Raw genomic sequence first — 16,527 nt, 5'->3', positions numbered from 1 at the left:
AAACCTTTTTTTAGGTATGCAAGAAGGTAGCTTTTACTTTCTAACTTCTTGAACACTGTGAAGGAAATTAGATAATTCATAGGTAGTTAATAAGACATGAAACCATCTACATCTAACATGCCCACTATTACACAAAGTTTACTGCTTAAGTAAATCAGTTGGCACCAGTAAACTGTAGGAGACTGAGTCTTAAGTCATGAAGAACAATCTAGGCCACAGCCTAGATTGAAATATAGCTGAAATATAATACAATTCAACACCTATTCAGCACTTAATTACTTCTACCTAAGTCTTCAAGCTCCATCCCTAGTTAATTTGTTTTCAGTTCTTTTAGTAGGTCTAAAATAAACTTTTGATTTTCTTGCCTGAATTCTATTATTGTCTTCTTTATTAATATTTTATTATAATTTGTTTTTATGAGCCTTTTATATTAATGTGATTTGAAGCAGTGACCTCAGGCCATTGTTGGAGAAAAATATTTTGTTTGCATTACTGATTCAAGTAGTGCCTGACAGTTCTACACCAATGCTTATTCCTGTGCCCACACTGTGTCCCCAGCAAAGTTACAAGAGTAAAAAACCCCATGATTTCTAAACCAAACCAGTTGTCCCATCTGGTTTCAGCCCCACATTTGAACAAGATGAGCTAAAGAGGTGATGTGGAAGGTTGGAGCTTCTTTCACCAGCAAAGTAAATGTTTATCAGCTGTTGTCTCAGACGCAACCTCTAGCTCAACATATACTTGAAATAAAAAAAAAAAAGGCAAGCTTTTCTGTAACTAAAAATCTGTTTTATTGTTTTGATCGTGACCTGTTCTCCAGTTCAGTTCAGTACATGGCCAAGGAGAGGGAGGCAGGGAGCCACATGGAAGTTATAAGAAGAGAGATGAGGTGGTGGAAAGTGAGATTTTTTTTCTCTGTTAGGCAATATGGACTCCTGCTGCTAAAGTATTCACTAAACTGTGGTCTAACAGGAGTTTTATGATGCTAGTTAAGCTAGCAGGTGCTGAAATGAGCTCATGTCCTAGTCTTTCAGCACCACATTTCTTCCTATTGTGCGTAGTTGCTTGTGCTCACATGAAACCACAATTCAGGTTAGATTTCTCATTTTCTTCTCCTTCTTTCTCTCCCCTCTCCCTCCCACGCTACGTCAGTTAGTCTGATGCCCTTCAAGCACCAGTCCTGGCTCCAAGGAAGAAGTGGTCATTGGCAATTGGAAGACAAGGACCTCTTCTCTAAATAGGCTAAAGTGTATAGGCAGCTAAGATGCCTTTTTGCTGAGATGCTCTTGCCTGTCATTTGCTGTGCGAGGTACTTCTCAAACCCTTTTAGCATAGACTTTATTTCAATAGGCTGGGAATTCCTCATTCTGGAAGAGCAGGGAGAAGGTGCTTTTCCCCCCACATTAGCTAATTTGTCACTCCTGAACTGGGGGTTGTTGCTTTTCGAGGAAGATTAGAAATACCTGATCTGCTATTGTTTAAATTTTACCTTTGGTAAACTGAAACAGAACCTTCCATTATCTGTGTTCCCTAAAACTGCCAATCTATAGCCAAACTTAACTATAGTGTTGCTAAAATATTAGCTCCCACTCTGAGGGCTGATTGAGGATCAGCACTGACTAGCAGAGGAATATGTAAAAATGGTTTTATGCCCCTTTGTGCTTCATCTGTCCTTTCTGCTTATGTAGTTCTGAGCTCTCTGAGGGTGACTTTAACTTATGCTCACAGGGCATAATTTTGTAGCCACAAGGTTTAATCTGGCAGCCACGATTAATGGGAATGAGGGTATAACCACAGCAAAGCTAACATTTCACTCCTGCCTCTGCAGCTAGCAACTCTCAGCTGTAGAAATGAAGACAGGTTAAAAAAATTCAACCTATCCTCCACAGAAAAACTTTGTTTTTAACTTGTCAGTGTTTAGTAATTTGCAGTGTGCAGTGCAGCCCCATAAATAGTTTTGCTGGCACACTCATCCTTGTTGCTAAAGGAATGTGTCGTAGAACTGTGCACTTAGCCCTTGGTTCCACAGTCATTAATTCTGGGCCTAATTACAGATTAACCTGAAGTACAGGCTGGGTCAGATGGAGGCATACAACTGCAGTTCTAGCAAATCAGGTGGACAGCAGTGTACTGTTTTTTAGGCAGCTGTTATGCTAGCTTTGTGCAAGCCTCACACAGTGATAGGGTATTTCTGTTTTGTGTGAGAAATCCAGTGGGCTGCTTATACCATATTGTATTTGAATGTGTTATCAATCAATTCCTTCTTTCCATCAAATATGCTCATGTCCATACAGAAATACATAGTTAAGATTCACTCTGCTCACTACATCACTTCAATTCTTTTATTTTGGAAATCTTTTGTAAGTGAGGCCTGCTACAAGGTGGCTTATATGAAGGAAACAATAGAACAATTAGTGTAGGAAAAATAATCTAGGGACATGTCCTGCTCATTGGTATGTGCTAAATTTTTTTTTAAAAAATGTTTATGAATTTGTGTTTATTTATTTTATTTTGTTTCATTTATGGCTCTTACAATGATTCAAACAGCTTCTATTGAGAAAGTTAGTTATTTATGAATTAGTTTTTGTTGATTTCACTAATTAACTTTAAAAGTCTGAAATTTTGGACTAGATTTAATTTTCCCTCTGATTTCTTGTGCAAGGTTTATATTGATAGGCAATTTAATGAGACCTTTGCCTTCCAGATTGCGACAGAGTCATATGTTATTGTCATTGAGGATAAAGCCCAATTTACCAGAATTCCCTGAGGACTTCTACTCTGATTAGGGCTGGGAAGTTAAAAAAGGAGCCAACAAGAATAAAAGTAGATGCAACCTGTCCCAAAGCAGCAAGCTACCCATCAGCATTGCTCTAAAGCATGAATACAATAAATGCATGATAGCTTTACTGATTTCTGAGCTTCCATCTATATCTTACATCCTGTCCTCTCCCTTTCTGTGATGCACAAAACCAAAACAATTTATTCCTTTGGATGAGATGGGAAATCAAAAAACAGCAAAGGCTTTGAGGGAGGCCCATATTCCTCCAGGGGTGATGGGTGACCCACCATGATAGTCTCCAGATATATATTAAGCAGAATACTGCTACATTCATAATTTAGTGTATTTTTACTCTTAATAGAGAAGATCGTGATAAATATTATATAAATATTCCAGTATTTCTCTAATACTATGCAAATATTCTAATAATTCTCTGACATGGAAAATACCTGGAAAAATCTACTGAGCAAGTTAAAAACCCCACACAAATACAGCTATTACAATAGCAATGCTATATAAAACGATTCATGATTTTCAATCTACTACAGCTAGGGCTCCAAAGTCAGCATTTTATAAACCTTGGTGACACCACTGTAGGTGCCTGGTTTAAGAATAAAGCATCTCATGTGGCCATCCTGAACCAGAGGAAACATTTGAAATTCCAGTTCTGAAGAGTGTTCAGTGCAGCATCCTGGAGACTGTCTACTACAGGGCAGATAGATTGTAGGTGGCAAATCCCTGCCTTATCAGCCTATGTAATTTCTGTTTTGAAGGGCTCACTTCACAAAAAAAAAAAAAAAAAAAAAAGGAAGGAAAGGTAGCTAGTTTGCATATTCATTCAGTTTCTTATCTGTGGTTGTCACACATATGTTCAGCCTGATGGCTGTTGAACATGACTGCCTAATGTCCAGGAAGCATTTTTAGTTGAATCTGAACTTTATTTATAGAAGTCTGGATGTCTGTTGGCGTTATTTCTGTGAAATCAAAACCCTGAAAGAATAATTAAATTTGGTTTATGTAGCTTATTCATATGCATCCCACACTTATAATAAAATCATGATTGATTAAGCAAGATATAAGTGCTTGAAAGATAAAAAGTTTCCCCAGAGATATGAGTACAGTAATTACAAAACGAACTCTGTCTCCCTTAAAATGTTTTAGTGAAAGTCTGAGCTGTCTCTGAGCAAGCAGGTAACAGCTGGTGTTCCGGGGCACCTAGAGATGCACTGGTATAGCTCTTCACCAGCAGATGTCAGTGGAGGGACCTCTGTGGGTTTAAAGCCTGAGCTGTGACTTTTCAGTTTCTAGCTAGTCCTTGCATACAAAAAGAAAAGGATGAAAAGCTTCATTTTCCTGCCTATTTTTCTTAAAGTAGTTCTTTCACAAACTGGGGAAAAGTAATACTCCCTGCTACATACCTGCCACCTAACTGCAGCATCTCCAAATGAGTGCATGCTTTTTGGGATCTGATTGAGTTTAAATTCCACTCTAATCTGAGAACCCAATGGACCAATGAACTCTGTGAAACTCCATCATGTAAACAGTCATACCCTTTCCAGCCTGGTGACTGTTTGGTAAGCTGGTATCCTGGTTACATTTCAGTTCTTATTCCTAAAAAGGATCAGCTCTAACGTAGTTTGTCTTTGCACCATCAGCAGAACAAGGCCCTTGTAAACCTGAAGCACCCAGTTTCAGTCTCTGGCTTACCAAGATAAGAACCTCTGTAACAAAAAATATTTTCTCTTACTTTGCACAGAGCACAAACAAAGCTTACACATAGATGACATTTAAGAATATACATAGTGTAATACATTTAGACCAATACCTGATCTTTTTATAGAGACCAGCAAAAGACTCTTTAAGAAACCCCATGCTAAATAGTTGCCACTTCACCAGTATAGCCACTAGTAAGACAAATATCTTTCAAACCCCAACAATCTGTGTTCACCTTGAAATCTGAGCCCAGGGTGATCATATTTATGATTTCAAATGGTTTTAAATAATGGGGGTTTTGCAGTTTTTGAAATCTTTACGCTTTTCAGGTTGACTAAATGTCTTGAATGAATTCCACTGTTATTGATGCTATATAATGTGTTCTTTCTTCATTCAAAGTATTTTATGTACTTCATGGTTTTTACTTGTTCTTCCATCCCCATGTAGTAAATACAACAGTCTGATTAATCTTCTCTATTACAGTCACACTTCCTTTCTAAAACAAACAAATATCAAACAATCAAAATAACTTGTTTAAACAATTGCTGTTTTTCCCAGGACCTTGAAGCACCTTTTGGATATTAGGGTCTGGCTCAATGAAAAGGTTAAATGTGCATACAAATTTAAATCAACTTCAATAAATTTATAAACAATATTTTAATGATTCAGCTCCTACTCTTGACTTTGTTATTGTATCTCTGTATGTTGATGGATTTTTACTCCTGTCATACTCTGGCAGTAGCTGTTGGTTTCTCAAGAGCTTAGGTCATGCAGCCCTAAGGACTCATCAGTGTCACTGAACGTGTGTTCTCTCCATGAACCAAACACCAAAACCATGTGTAAGAAGGATCATGGTCCAGCATATCCGCTTTTCCCGTGTGTCATAGGACATGGACCCAAGTTTGGCCCCTACCAGGACTTCATCCAGACCTCTGCAGGAAAACCTGGCTAGTCCTAGAGGGCCTCCTGCACAGGTTCTCTGGACCAAACTCCATATTCAAGATTGCAGCTTGATTCTGACAGCAAAGCAGCATCTCACTGCTGCCCACCTTACAGTATTTCTTTTCTGCTTGAGGGGTGGTGGGAGGAAGGGTGCTAAGAGAAAACTTTGTAAAGGTGGAACAACAGAGAGCATAGAAAAAGATGAACAAAGGTGAAAAAATTAAATTACTTTTCTTTTGTTGAACAAACCAAAAACCGAAATGTCAGCTGAGGTGGAAATAAGAGATGCACTGTACACCTGATAGAAATTCTAGAAAGTGTTTTTCAGTATGAAATGCAAACTCCCAGCATACCCTGTTCAGGGCTCTTTTGAGACAGACATGATTCCTTTGTAACTCCCTTGAACTGCATGTAGTTACAGATCTGCTTCTGCCCAAAACAAATAACTTCCCTCATCATTTGTAATTGACGTCGCTGCAAGATCATACCTGAAAGTAATTTGTCTTGAAATCCTCATGCCTCATTATACTGATATGCAGTTCTCAACAAATTTAAAGCCTAGACACCCTAAGCCCTCAAAACCCATGTATTGTGTAGAATTTGTTCTACAGCTCAAGGAGAGGAGCTGAAAAAGCACTGAAGTTTATAGTTCCAATAGATATTTTGTGAAGAAATGGTCTCAAAAAATATGCATTTCATAAAAACTAATGCAAGATTATGCATCTTCACACTAATCAACTCAAACCTCCCCCACAAAAAAAGCCCAAATAAAACCCCCATCAAACAAATAGGAAGCATAAAGGTAGCAGAAGTCCTACGACAAAAGGATGGACAAGGTAGCCTCTCTTCTAGACATGTTTTGGAAGTTCCCTTGGACCAAAGTCTAGTGTTGTCTTCCAGTAGAAGGAAAACATAATGCACCGTTTTGCGCTAAATGTGGGTTAAAAGAATATTTGCTCAGCATCTTTTCTCATGTTGAGATTACAGTCCTATTAAGACAGCTGGAATTATGGTTTAACATGGAAATTGTATCATTAAAAATCAATTCCTTATGAGGAAGTCCTTGGAAATAACAGATTCTAACAGCCAGACCATGAACCCAGTCTAAGCCAGGCCTTGATTTATGCTTTTCTGATTTCAAGGCAACCTCTAAATAGCTATTGTACCACTTACTGGGCCAAATAAAGCAAATGACAGTGGAATTATGAAAAAGTGTATCTGGTACAAAACTATATCAGATAATGTTATAATCTGTGGATTCAGAATGGTAGACTAGTAAGAGGAAACTTGCCACATAGTTGTGGGGTGGGGAAACATTTCAATAATCAAGAATTCAATTCAAGAATAAAGCAGAGTGGGATAGAGCATCCCCATTTCTGTGCTAGGATTTCATTCTCACTGATTCGTATTTTTGTTGGTTTTTTCTCTATTTCAGGTGCAGGTCTCAGTGTCAGTGATAACGAGTCTTGTCATGGCAGCCAGGATGGTGGCAGCATGGCTAACTCCCAGATTGTAGAGCTTAGAAGAATACCCATAGCTGACACACACCTCTAACTCCACAGCTTGCTTGGGTTTTTGTTGTTGTTGTTTTTTTTTTTTTATTCAAGCCTCAGTATTTTTATATTTGTACTTCCTTTTGCACTAAAACACTATATGAAACTGTAGTAGAATGCTGTTAGCTTTACTGAGCATTTAACAAGGTATGTTTGCTTGAGGTTTTGTATATCAGAAAAAAACCTGTAAATTTGTTACAGTGGGTGAGCATCAGTAAATACCATAGCGATTGGCCTAGGTTTGTATCTCGTAAGTAGATGACACATTTCACGAACTGTAGCTTTTTAAAATTAACTTGTACATTAACACTGACTAATAAAGCAATAGAGTCTGTTTGATACAAACCAGTCTGTTATTTCTCCTTACTGTTTATGAAGATGAAAGGTGATGCAGACACCCCGTTGGACAGGAAAGTGTTCTAGTGGCACAGTTTTTCTAAGTTTCCTAAGCTGTACTCTTCTCACTGTTTTTTGAGTACCCAAGTCTGTGAACAAATTCAAATACAGACACAAGCCTTGTGCCAAAGAACTTGAAATTTAAATTGTGACATGATAAATATGCAATGATCTGAAACACAAAGAGGGAAGGGGAGATAAAGGACAAGACTGAAACCACTGCCAGCTGTGTGCTTTTAACTTCTTTACCTTGCTGGTTTCATAATATTAAGCTCTCTTACTCTTTTCACAATCAAAAACGGGGAATTCCAAGGCGTTGAATTTTCTGTTGATCTCCATGTAGATATTCCTGTTCTGATTGAAGGGTTCAAGTATTGCATTACAAAGTTAGATCAGTAATCTGGGGCCATAAATGAGCAAGAAAAGATCCTCCCATGAAAGAAAAAAAATAAAAACAGAGGAAGTATTTCAGAACTGAGCAGGGATTATAGGAATCATTAACTCTGCTTGTGCACATACGGTCTGGAAGAAAAACACATTAAAGCGGGAGAGCAAGGGAATTTTCCTCTGAACACTTCTCAGTGTAGTATAGATGTACAGTAAATGAGAATGCAAGTCTTTTATACCTTCCTCAGGAACTTGCCTAAGGGCTTTGCACTGGGTAAGGTCTGAGCAACAACTTCTCTCTTTAAAAGAGAACTTTTCTTATGGAAATCTTTCCATGAATTTTTCTAGAATTATATGCAAATTTTGCTGTATCTAATTAACTGTTGAGCTTTGAAAAGCCAAAAACAACAAAACAAATAAATCCTACTTCTGTGTCGCAGTTCTGTAACAGCTAATAGGACATCACAGCTTATAGTCATCACCCGTATCCAAGGCAGACACCAACTTTAAGGTCTAATGCTGCAAAAGCCTCCACAGACACGGGAAAATATTTCTAGTAAGGAAAGCCCCTAAACAAGTGCTTTTTAAGTATACATTTGAATTGGGAAATAAGAGTATGTCTGTATATAGTATATGATCTGCTGTATTGAGTCTTAAATTTCTGATTCACAGGAATGTTGTTGGCTCTTCATACTGGTCATGGTAGAGAGGGAACAAAGTCAAGTCTTTTCGATAAATGTCAAAAGTTAATGTGGGGTTGAAGGTGAGAGTGGGGGTAGTAACTGAGTCATTCTTCACTGTGGACAATACACAGGGCAGTTAGGAAGGCCCTGAGCAGAAGGGGCAGCCATTAAAATTGGGTGCAGTGCATCAGAATGTGTATATAGATGCATGCAGATGTATAAAGTGGGCAACTTTATGCAAAAGTGAGCCATCTAAGCAAATTTCATAATTCACTTTTTTTCCCATAATACACCTGTTAAAAAGGGACTTTCTGAGCACTTGAGTGAACTGCAAGTATGGTTGAAATAAGTCAGTCTGGAGTTAAAATTAGTTTTGAATATTTTGAAATATGGTACTTTTTTTTATTTTCCTCACAGGAAACCTGGCTCATTCTTCCTGAATAAACTGAGATGAAGTAAACCTTGTTAGTGCTGATCCTTCTCATCTACCCACTAAAGGCTTTATGTGAAACCTGGCCCCACAGACCTATTGCAACACTTGCTTGGTTGTGAGCAAGTCAGGGCTGTAACAGATGTTTCATTACTCGCAGTACATGCTACTACATGCCGTGAGAAAGCTTATAAAAGAGGACGTTTGTTTGATTTGACTCATCACCATAAATGTTAATACTTTATGTCACTTCAACTTGTTGCACAACTGGCCTGGTTAGGGATTTGCTGTAAATGCATCAGCATTTTCAGAGGAGATCAGTAGGATGACATCTGCTGCCAGCATTTTCTGAGTTTTAAATCTCTAGGTGGTAGTCACACGGTTTAAAGTCATAAGATGAATTTTGTTATTGTTCAAAAACCAATCCTTTTTTAGCAGAAAATGTTCTGTCTGTCGGAGATTCAGTGGTTTAATAAAACAAGTCACTCAGCCTGTTTTTTTGCTGTTCCTTGGACAGGCAAAGATAGAGACAGGAGGCGGGCAGCTGTGTGCTCTGACTCAGGTGTGCCCAGCAGCCACACCTGGGCAGGACCAGTATCTTCACACTTGGTGTAACTTAACCCAACCAGATTGAGTGCCTCCTGCAGCTCCTTGATCTCAGGAATTATTTAAAATTTGATTGAGAGTATAAACATTTCTTTGTTTCTATGAGGTGAAATAATCTGCAGCTAGATGTCTTTCAAACCAAGCATTACCACACAGCCTGCCATGCTGACTGACTCATACAAGGCTTTTCTTTGCTCCTTATTTACTATATTTAATATTAATACTTAATATAATATTAAATAATAGTATTAACTACAATATTTAAGAGAACGTATCTATATTTAAATTATTATTTAATAATATAATAACATACGCTCTATGCAATACTATAATGTTATAATTGTTTATCATTTATTATATTTCTTATGCATTATATTTTAATTAAATATTATATAATAATACTTAATATAACATTTTACAGTTCACTGTGTGAAGGAGGTCCCTTTTCCAGACAAATTTTTTTAAAAACTACTTACATATAGATGTAGATCAGATGGATGAATAGACACGTTTCAGGAGTTCGTTGCTGCTCACATGCCAATATAATTCACCTCTTTTGAAGGATGGCTGAAGGTATTTCACATTCAAATGCATAAGTGATGAAAAATGTTAGGTTCAACAAACATCTCTAAGGTGATGTTTTAGAGAAAGCCACCTTCCTTGCTGTATAGCAAAAACAAAACTCCATGTCAGTGACTTGAACAGAACTATTTAGATTACTAATTTTTTTAGAAGCCAGCTGAGGACCCCAATATATTCATATTCTGTCTCTACCATGCAAATGCTTAGCTCTCCAATACTCTACATCCAAACTCATCATCCTGCTGAGGACTTCACAGTTAGAGCTTTGATCTGCAAAGGATCAGATTGTATTGAGAGCTTTACAGCAATAAAGTGCCTATGTGCTCAGCATAAAATTGTGTTAAATTGACTGATCATGTCAGGATCATGGCTAGACTAGAAAAGTGCTTAAGTTCAGGCATATCCTGCTGTCAGATGCATTTCACTATAGCTTGGTTTATGGTCTGGCCCTTGGGCTACTATTGTAGATTCTGTTTCACCAGCACTAGTATAAATCACTAAGAAACCAGAATGTATTTCAAATTTGCTGGCAGCAGAATTTGCTCCTGTGTTACTTCTACTGATAGTAACATGTGTGAAAGTAGCACATGCAACTTATCTGTTCAATATGTTATTCTGTTAATTTTCATAGAAAAACACTCAAGAAGAATTTCCACTTTGAATTTCATTATTTAAAATTGTCTTCTCTGCAATAAATACATTGGAATAATTACAGTGTAACACTCTGGTACACAATAAATAAATGGAAATATTTGCAATGTAATTCTCAAACGTTGTTGAACTAAATACCTGGGAGTAATAATATGCTGAAATGTAGAAGACGGTTTGTCTAAACTAGCCTAAGTGGTAGGCCAAAACCCCTAAGAATGCTTTTTCTTGGTTGGTTTTAACCAAGTTAAAGTTGTATTCATGATACTGACAGCATTATTACAAAAATACAAGATTTGGAGGAAAATATATATTCTTATGTCTCATAACAATGCCTGGGGTAAAAACAGAAGGGTTTTTACTGGAGCTGTTTTTCCCCAACTCAGCAGGTAGGCTTCAAAGACAGTGTGGTAAAGCCTGTGCTATAGCACCATTGATCTGAGCACACAGTGACTTTATCCAGCAAAACTCTAACTTCCAAAACCTGTCCTCTTCAGGGTGCCTTTACTCTTCATAAACAAGTACATGTCACCATGTGCAGACAGAAAATTATTATGGGATACAATAATGCAGATATATAAGATATATAGATAAATGGGTATATAGATATATAGATATGGATGTGGTTACAGGTATAGATATAGGTAGATAGATAAATATTGATAGATGTAGATGTAGATGTAGATGGATAGAGGTATAGTAAGAATAAATTCTGTTTCAGCCTGGGAGCTAAAACATTGTTGTCATGAAACAGGTTTCCCTGGAAACTTCTTGGCTCCTGCTTTACAATTCCTGAACCAAAGTTAAGCCTGTGATTTCCTAGTTTCCTAACTGGAAAGAGTCAGGTATAGGATATAGAGTTGTTAAAAGAGCAGCAAGGAAAAGGGATGCCCAAAATCTCCCTTTACTCTTAGCCTCACAAAGCCCACAAGCTATGTGATTGATGTGCTGCACAACCTACAGCCTGTTTGTGCCTTGGGTCTGTCTGTTCGCTATGGCAGGGAAGCAGAGAAACAAAGATTTACCATCTGGCAAGGACCAGATGGGTGAATGGATTCCTGCTTGATGTGCACACAGGACCGTAATTCTTTTGGTTTGAGAGAACAGCATGTCCTGGAGATTGGGACAGTGTGAGAGGAAAAGAATGGCCAAACACTGACCTCACTCCAAATCCTTGATGGATCCTGACAAAGGGAGATAGTGAGTTGTTTCTCCTTGAGTGTGTGCGGGAGGATGACACCACTAGCTCCCCTCCTCTTCTGTGGCACACAAGTAGCATCTGTACTAGCTACTCAAACAGGACTTGGTCTCTACTGTTTCAGACTCAAAGTGAGCCCTGTTTGAGTGTTCTCCATGTCACAGATACTGTTTTCTCCTTTTAGCAGAAATCTAAAAATACCCCACCAACTAACCTTCCTTTGCTAAAGAAGTGACCTTCCTCCCTGAGCTCCTGCATGCCCAGCACCTCAGTCACCCACATTACTTCCCAAAGAGACTCATTATTCACTTATTTGTTCCAGACCGTGTAAGGACATAATGACAATTAAGAATCTTCTGGTTTTCTGTCTTGTAAAAAGTAACAGGTTTCCTTCTAATTTTTTATTGTTCTGCAATTACCATGTTTTGTACCTTCTGCTCAGTAAGGTCCTAAGGAGTCATGTCCTACTCCAGCAAATTCCACTTGAAAGCATCCTCATAGTTGAACATGTGCCTGTTTTGGCTATTCAGGTGGCAAAAATACCCGGCTCCCTGGTTGATGTGTCTCCACCCACATGGATCCTGTGTCCAACTGTTGTCTGTTGTACATTTAATATATCCCATTTTAACTGGGACTTCCTGTAAGTTTTGTAACATACCTGCTCACTTGTGGAGCAGTAATGATTGCACCTGAGGAACATAAGCAAAAAGGATAAACTTCTGAGTGCTTCTTTGTCTTCCTTTTATTTTGTTTTTTATCACCCACTCTCTTCCTACAGTTTCCACAACGTGATGCTCTGCCTTCTCATGCAGCAGTGTGTGACGACCCAGAGTACCCAAGACAAATGCTGAGGTCCTTCTCTGGGGATCATTCTTCCATATTGAGAGCCAGACTTAATGATTTTACTTTTCAGGACTAAGGGGCTTTTTAAAGTTAAGAGTATATCTATTCCTTAAATTCAGTGTTGGCAGAAGACCACTGCTGCCCATTAGAAGACCTCTAATCGTTGGTCATTAAAGGACGAAGGATTAGGATTAGAATACCTCAAATCCTGGTTTTTAGTGTGCTAAGGATTAGGATAAGGTCTGACCTATGACAGTGGCATGGACCACTGCTGTGTCACCAGCAAGGAAACAGCCTGCCTACCTTAAAAATCATGCTCTGCTGCAGAGTGCAGAGCAAGAATGAGCCAGGCAAATGCCAGGCAGTTACTAACAAGCCTTTTGACTTGTAATGAAATAGCCCATAACAAACACTGGGTGATTAATATTAAAGATAATCCTCAGAGCATGTAAAAGAATCCCACGTAGCCTCAGGAGATGGACAGCTAAATCCTTGGAGCTTGTATACACAGTTATGCCATCCGACCCCAGGGATACAGACCTTGTTTTTGAAAGCAGCATGCTCTAGAGGAGAAAGTAAATGGAAAAACTTGCTTTTCTAACCCAGAAAAAGAGCCCTGAATGTTCACAAAAACAATATTTTATTGCAAAAGAAACAGAAGTTAAGGTTTTCTCCTCATAAAATTGAGGTTAGCATGATTTAAAAATGTCATAGCTTTCTGAAACTGTGTGGATTAGCAAAGAAAGAAAATGTCCATTTTTATATATGTTTATATCCTCAGAAATACTGTTAGAATTAATATTTTTTGCAGAAGTACTAGCTGACAAAAGGTAGTGGTTTACACATCATATGAAGTAAATTAACACTTAGATCATAAGACTCATAAGTGGCAAGAATTCATTAGCTCTAAGATAACTGCTTTTTATTTTAATCTGATCTCTATGAAAGGAAAATTCTTGTGTTGAAATGAATTAAAGCCTTTCTTTTCCTTTTTGTCTTATACAAGTATTATATTTTTCTTTTGTCTTATGACTTTTATATTAGCAATGCCAATATGTGTTTTGCTCAAAATTAAGTTCATTATGTCTAGTTTTCCTGAGGAAGAGGGAAATAAAGGCATGATTACTTCCTTGTACTGGACAGAGACAACTTCTCATTTTGAGCAGCTCAGTATTTTATGTTTTAAATAAATAAATAAGCCTCTAAAGAAATAATGCTTCTTGGATTTTGGAGGGGTGATTTGAAATTGCGATATTTGCATGTCTAATTTTCTATAGACAGAATCCAGAAAGCAGGAAAGAATGAGGGATATTTATTTCCATTAAGTGTGAAAAAGACAAAGAAACGTGCCTTCCTGTTAAGATCCATTCTAGGCCAAAACTGGATACATGGAAAACAAATTCATGACAGTGGGAGTCATTGTCTTAGCTTGACTATTAACAGCTGTAAGATTACGCCTGCGGTGACTGTTTTCGTTTGTTCTAGAAGAGTACAGTCAGCAGTGACTGCTCTACTGCTTCTTAAGGTCAGATCCTGATCAGAAGCTTCCCAGACAATAGCTCTAAACATCAGATTTCACTGATAGGAATTTATAATTTGTACTTGCAGGAATGAAACTCTGGTCTTAACTGAGTTATGTTGTGAATATAAGACTTATTTTTGGCTTGCAGGTGGAAAAACTGTATCTCTGGATTTCCCACAGTAACCCGGAATACAGCATTCCTCAATGCAGAGTGAAACTAGGGAGAGCAAACTACCTTGTTGGTGTCTGAGGATCTTTCCAGGTCTCAGCTTTAGCCCATGGCAAGGCTACCTGGAGCCCTCAGTGAATTGCACAGTATGGAACGCCTGTGCCCACAGCAGCAAAATCCACAGCCCAAGACCAACAACATCTGTCTTGTCTTCCTTGTAAGCACCCTGAAGAGTATGTGGGTGTGAAGCTACCTTCACAATCTTTGATTGTGTGTCAAGTAATGGTGGCTTTATGTCTGCTGATACAAGGTACACCCATGTCTGCTTAGTCAATTTGTCTCTGAGGCTGTAAAAATAGCTCTGTTTGACTCTGAGAGGTTGTTTCAGGCTTGTTTTTGTTTCAGAATTGATCTTTAACTAGTTTCCAAGAACACACAAGGGCTGGAGAGAGCCTTGCTGCTACTTGTGTTTCAGACTTTGCAGTTTGGGGCAGAAAGTCTGTGACCATGTGTTCCCTGCTTCACTTTGGTTTTCCACAGAACGTGCTGCTAGTGTTACTAGCACCTGTTAGGGCACCCTGTTAGAGCAATTTTTAGTGTTCACCTGCTTTTCGTTGAGCTGACAGGACCTTTGGCTATGAAGAAGGTATGTGGGCTCTATGATACATGCTGGATAATCAGTGTGTGGACAACTGTCCGGAGACCCTACTTTTCTTAAGCTTTTGCCTTATTCAGGCAAGATTTCCAGAGTATCGGTGTTGCCAATAAAAACGGTGAAAATTATCAATAATACAAACACATGGGTTTGTATTACAATATGTAATTAAACATGTAATGCATATTACAATTTTAATACCAGCAATACCAAATTAGCTGTTGTTTATAAAGCAATAAAAATTTGGGGATTTTTCTATGTGTCAAGGAGTTGGAAAGATACCCCAAAGATACACACTCTGCTTAAGTGTCTCTTGCTCTAGTGCCCTGTCTTCACATAAGATGAGTATATTCTGTAACTCCCAACCTTGGTTAAACCAAAAAATGTTAAAGGAGGAGAAAAGGAAATGTCATAGATAATGCTGAGGTTTTTTTGTGGTTGTACCTCATTTTGATTCTTCCATATCTAAGTTATTCTGAAGTAAGCACTGAATGTTGCTGAGTGTCATCCTACACAAACACAGTGTCTTTAACATCATCTGAAGATCAAGGTTATATTTATGCTTGGAGGTAATATAGTAGTATTTGTTTAGACTTTGTGATTGAATGAGAAGGAAGAGTTTATCTATGCAAACAATTTGACTGAAGGGAAATGCTTTTTCTCATGGAAAACAGACTGAATATTCAATCACTAATTTGCAGAACCAACAACTCAAAAGAAATTGGTCTGTTCCTTCCACACACATCTAATGAAATGTAGCCAGAATTAACTGCATATAAAGGCACTCCATATGACACTTGGTTGCAGTTTCCATCCGGTTGCAGATTTTTCACTTTGAACAGGCATCCACTGGGCAGGGAAGATTCACAGTACTATAGGAGTGTGATGGTGATAGGGGGGAGCAAGACACAGCATGACTCCTCCAGGATTTCAGCAGGGTGCTGCTCTGCTCTCCGGCTCTTCTCTGCTCCAATGCTCCTCCTTAAGGGTTTCTTTGAGAGCATATGCCTGCTGGACCTGGAGATGACCAACTTGTTTTGATCAAGTAAAGCCCATAAAAGCAACCAAACTGATGCTGAATTAGGTCATGCTGATCTTTCCAGGAATTTGAACTCTGTTACCAATTCTTTGCAATATCAGTAATGTTAGGGATAAATTGGTGTAAAGTATGTCATGCATGGTAGTAGATCTATGATTAAGTGTTTATATCCATGTTCTTTTAAAATGTGTGAATCAAAATTATTTTAACCTATTTTTTTCCAGCTAAAATATTAATAATGCCACACAATGAATTTTCACATTGAAGGAAACTATCCAACATCCACTAGATCCACACTGAAACAAAACTATTGAAACTTTCTACCTGCCTCAATTAGGCTTTCCAAGATATCCATCACTCTAGAAATTAAGATATTTCTTGT

General features: G+C 38.1%; 1 protein-coding gene across 1 annotated transcript in view; it reads left to right on the top strand.

The window, feature by feature from the left end:
- Nucleotides 1-7,332, top strand: part of ADGRV1 (adhesion G protein-coupled receptor V1) — a 269,849-nt gene extending 262,517 nt beyond the window's left edge. The window contains 1 exon segment of the mRNA XM_017729530.1: nucleotides 6,870-7,332. Within this exon segment, the coding sequence (XP_017585019.1) occupies nucleotides 6,870-6,988 (119 nt within the window). The 3' untranslated portion in view covers nucleotides 6,989-7,332.
- Nucleotides 7,333-16,527: the final 9,195 nt, after the last annotated feature.

Source organism: Corvus brachyrhynchos, unplaced genomic scaffold (genome assembly GCF_000691975.1).
Source record: "Corvus brachyrhynchos isolate BGI_N302 unplaced genomic scaffold, ASM69197v1 scaffold213, whole genome shotgun sequence".
NCBI lineage: Eukaryota > Metazoa > Chordata > Aves > Passeriformes > Corvidae > Corvus > Corvus brachyrhynchos.
This window is presented reverse-complemented; position numbering and strand designations above follow the sequence as displayed.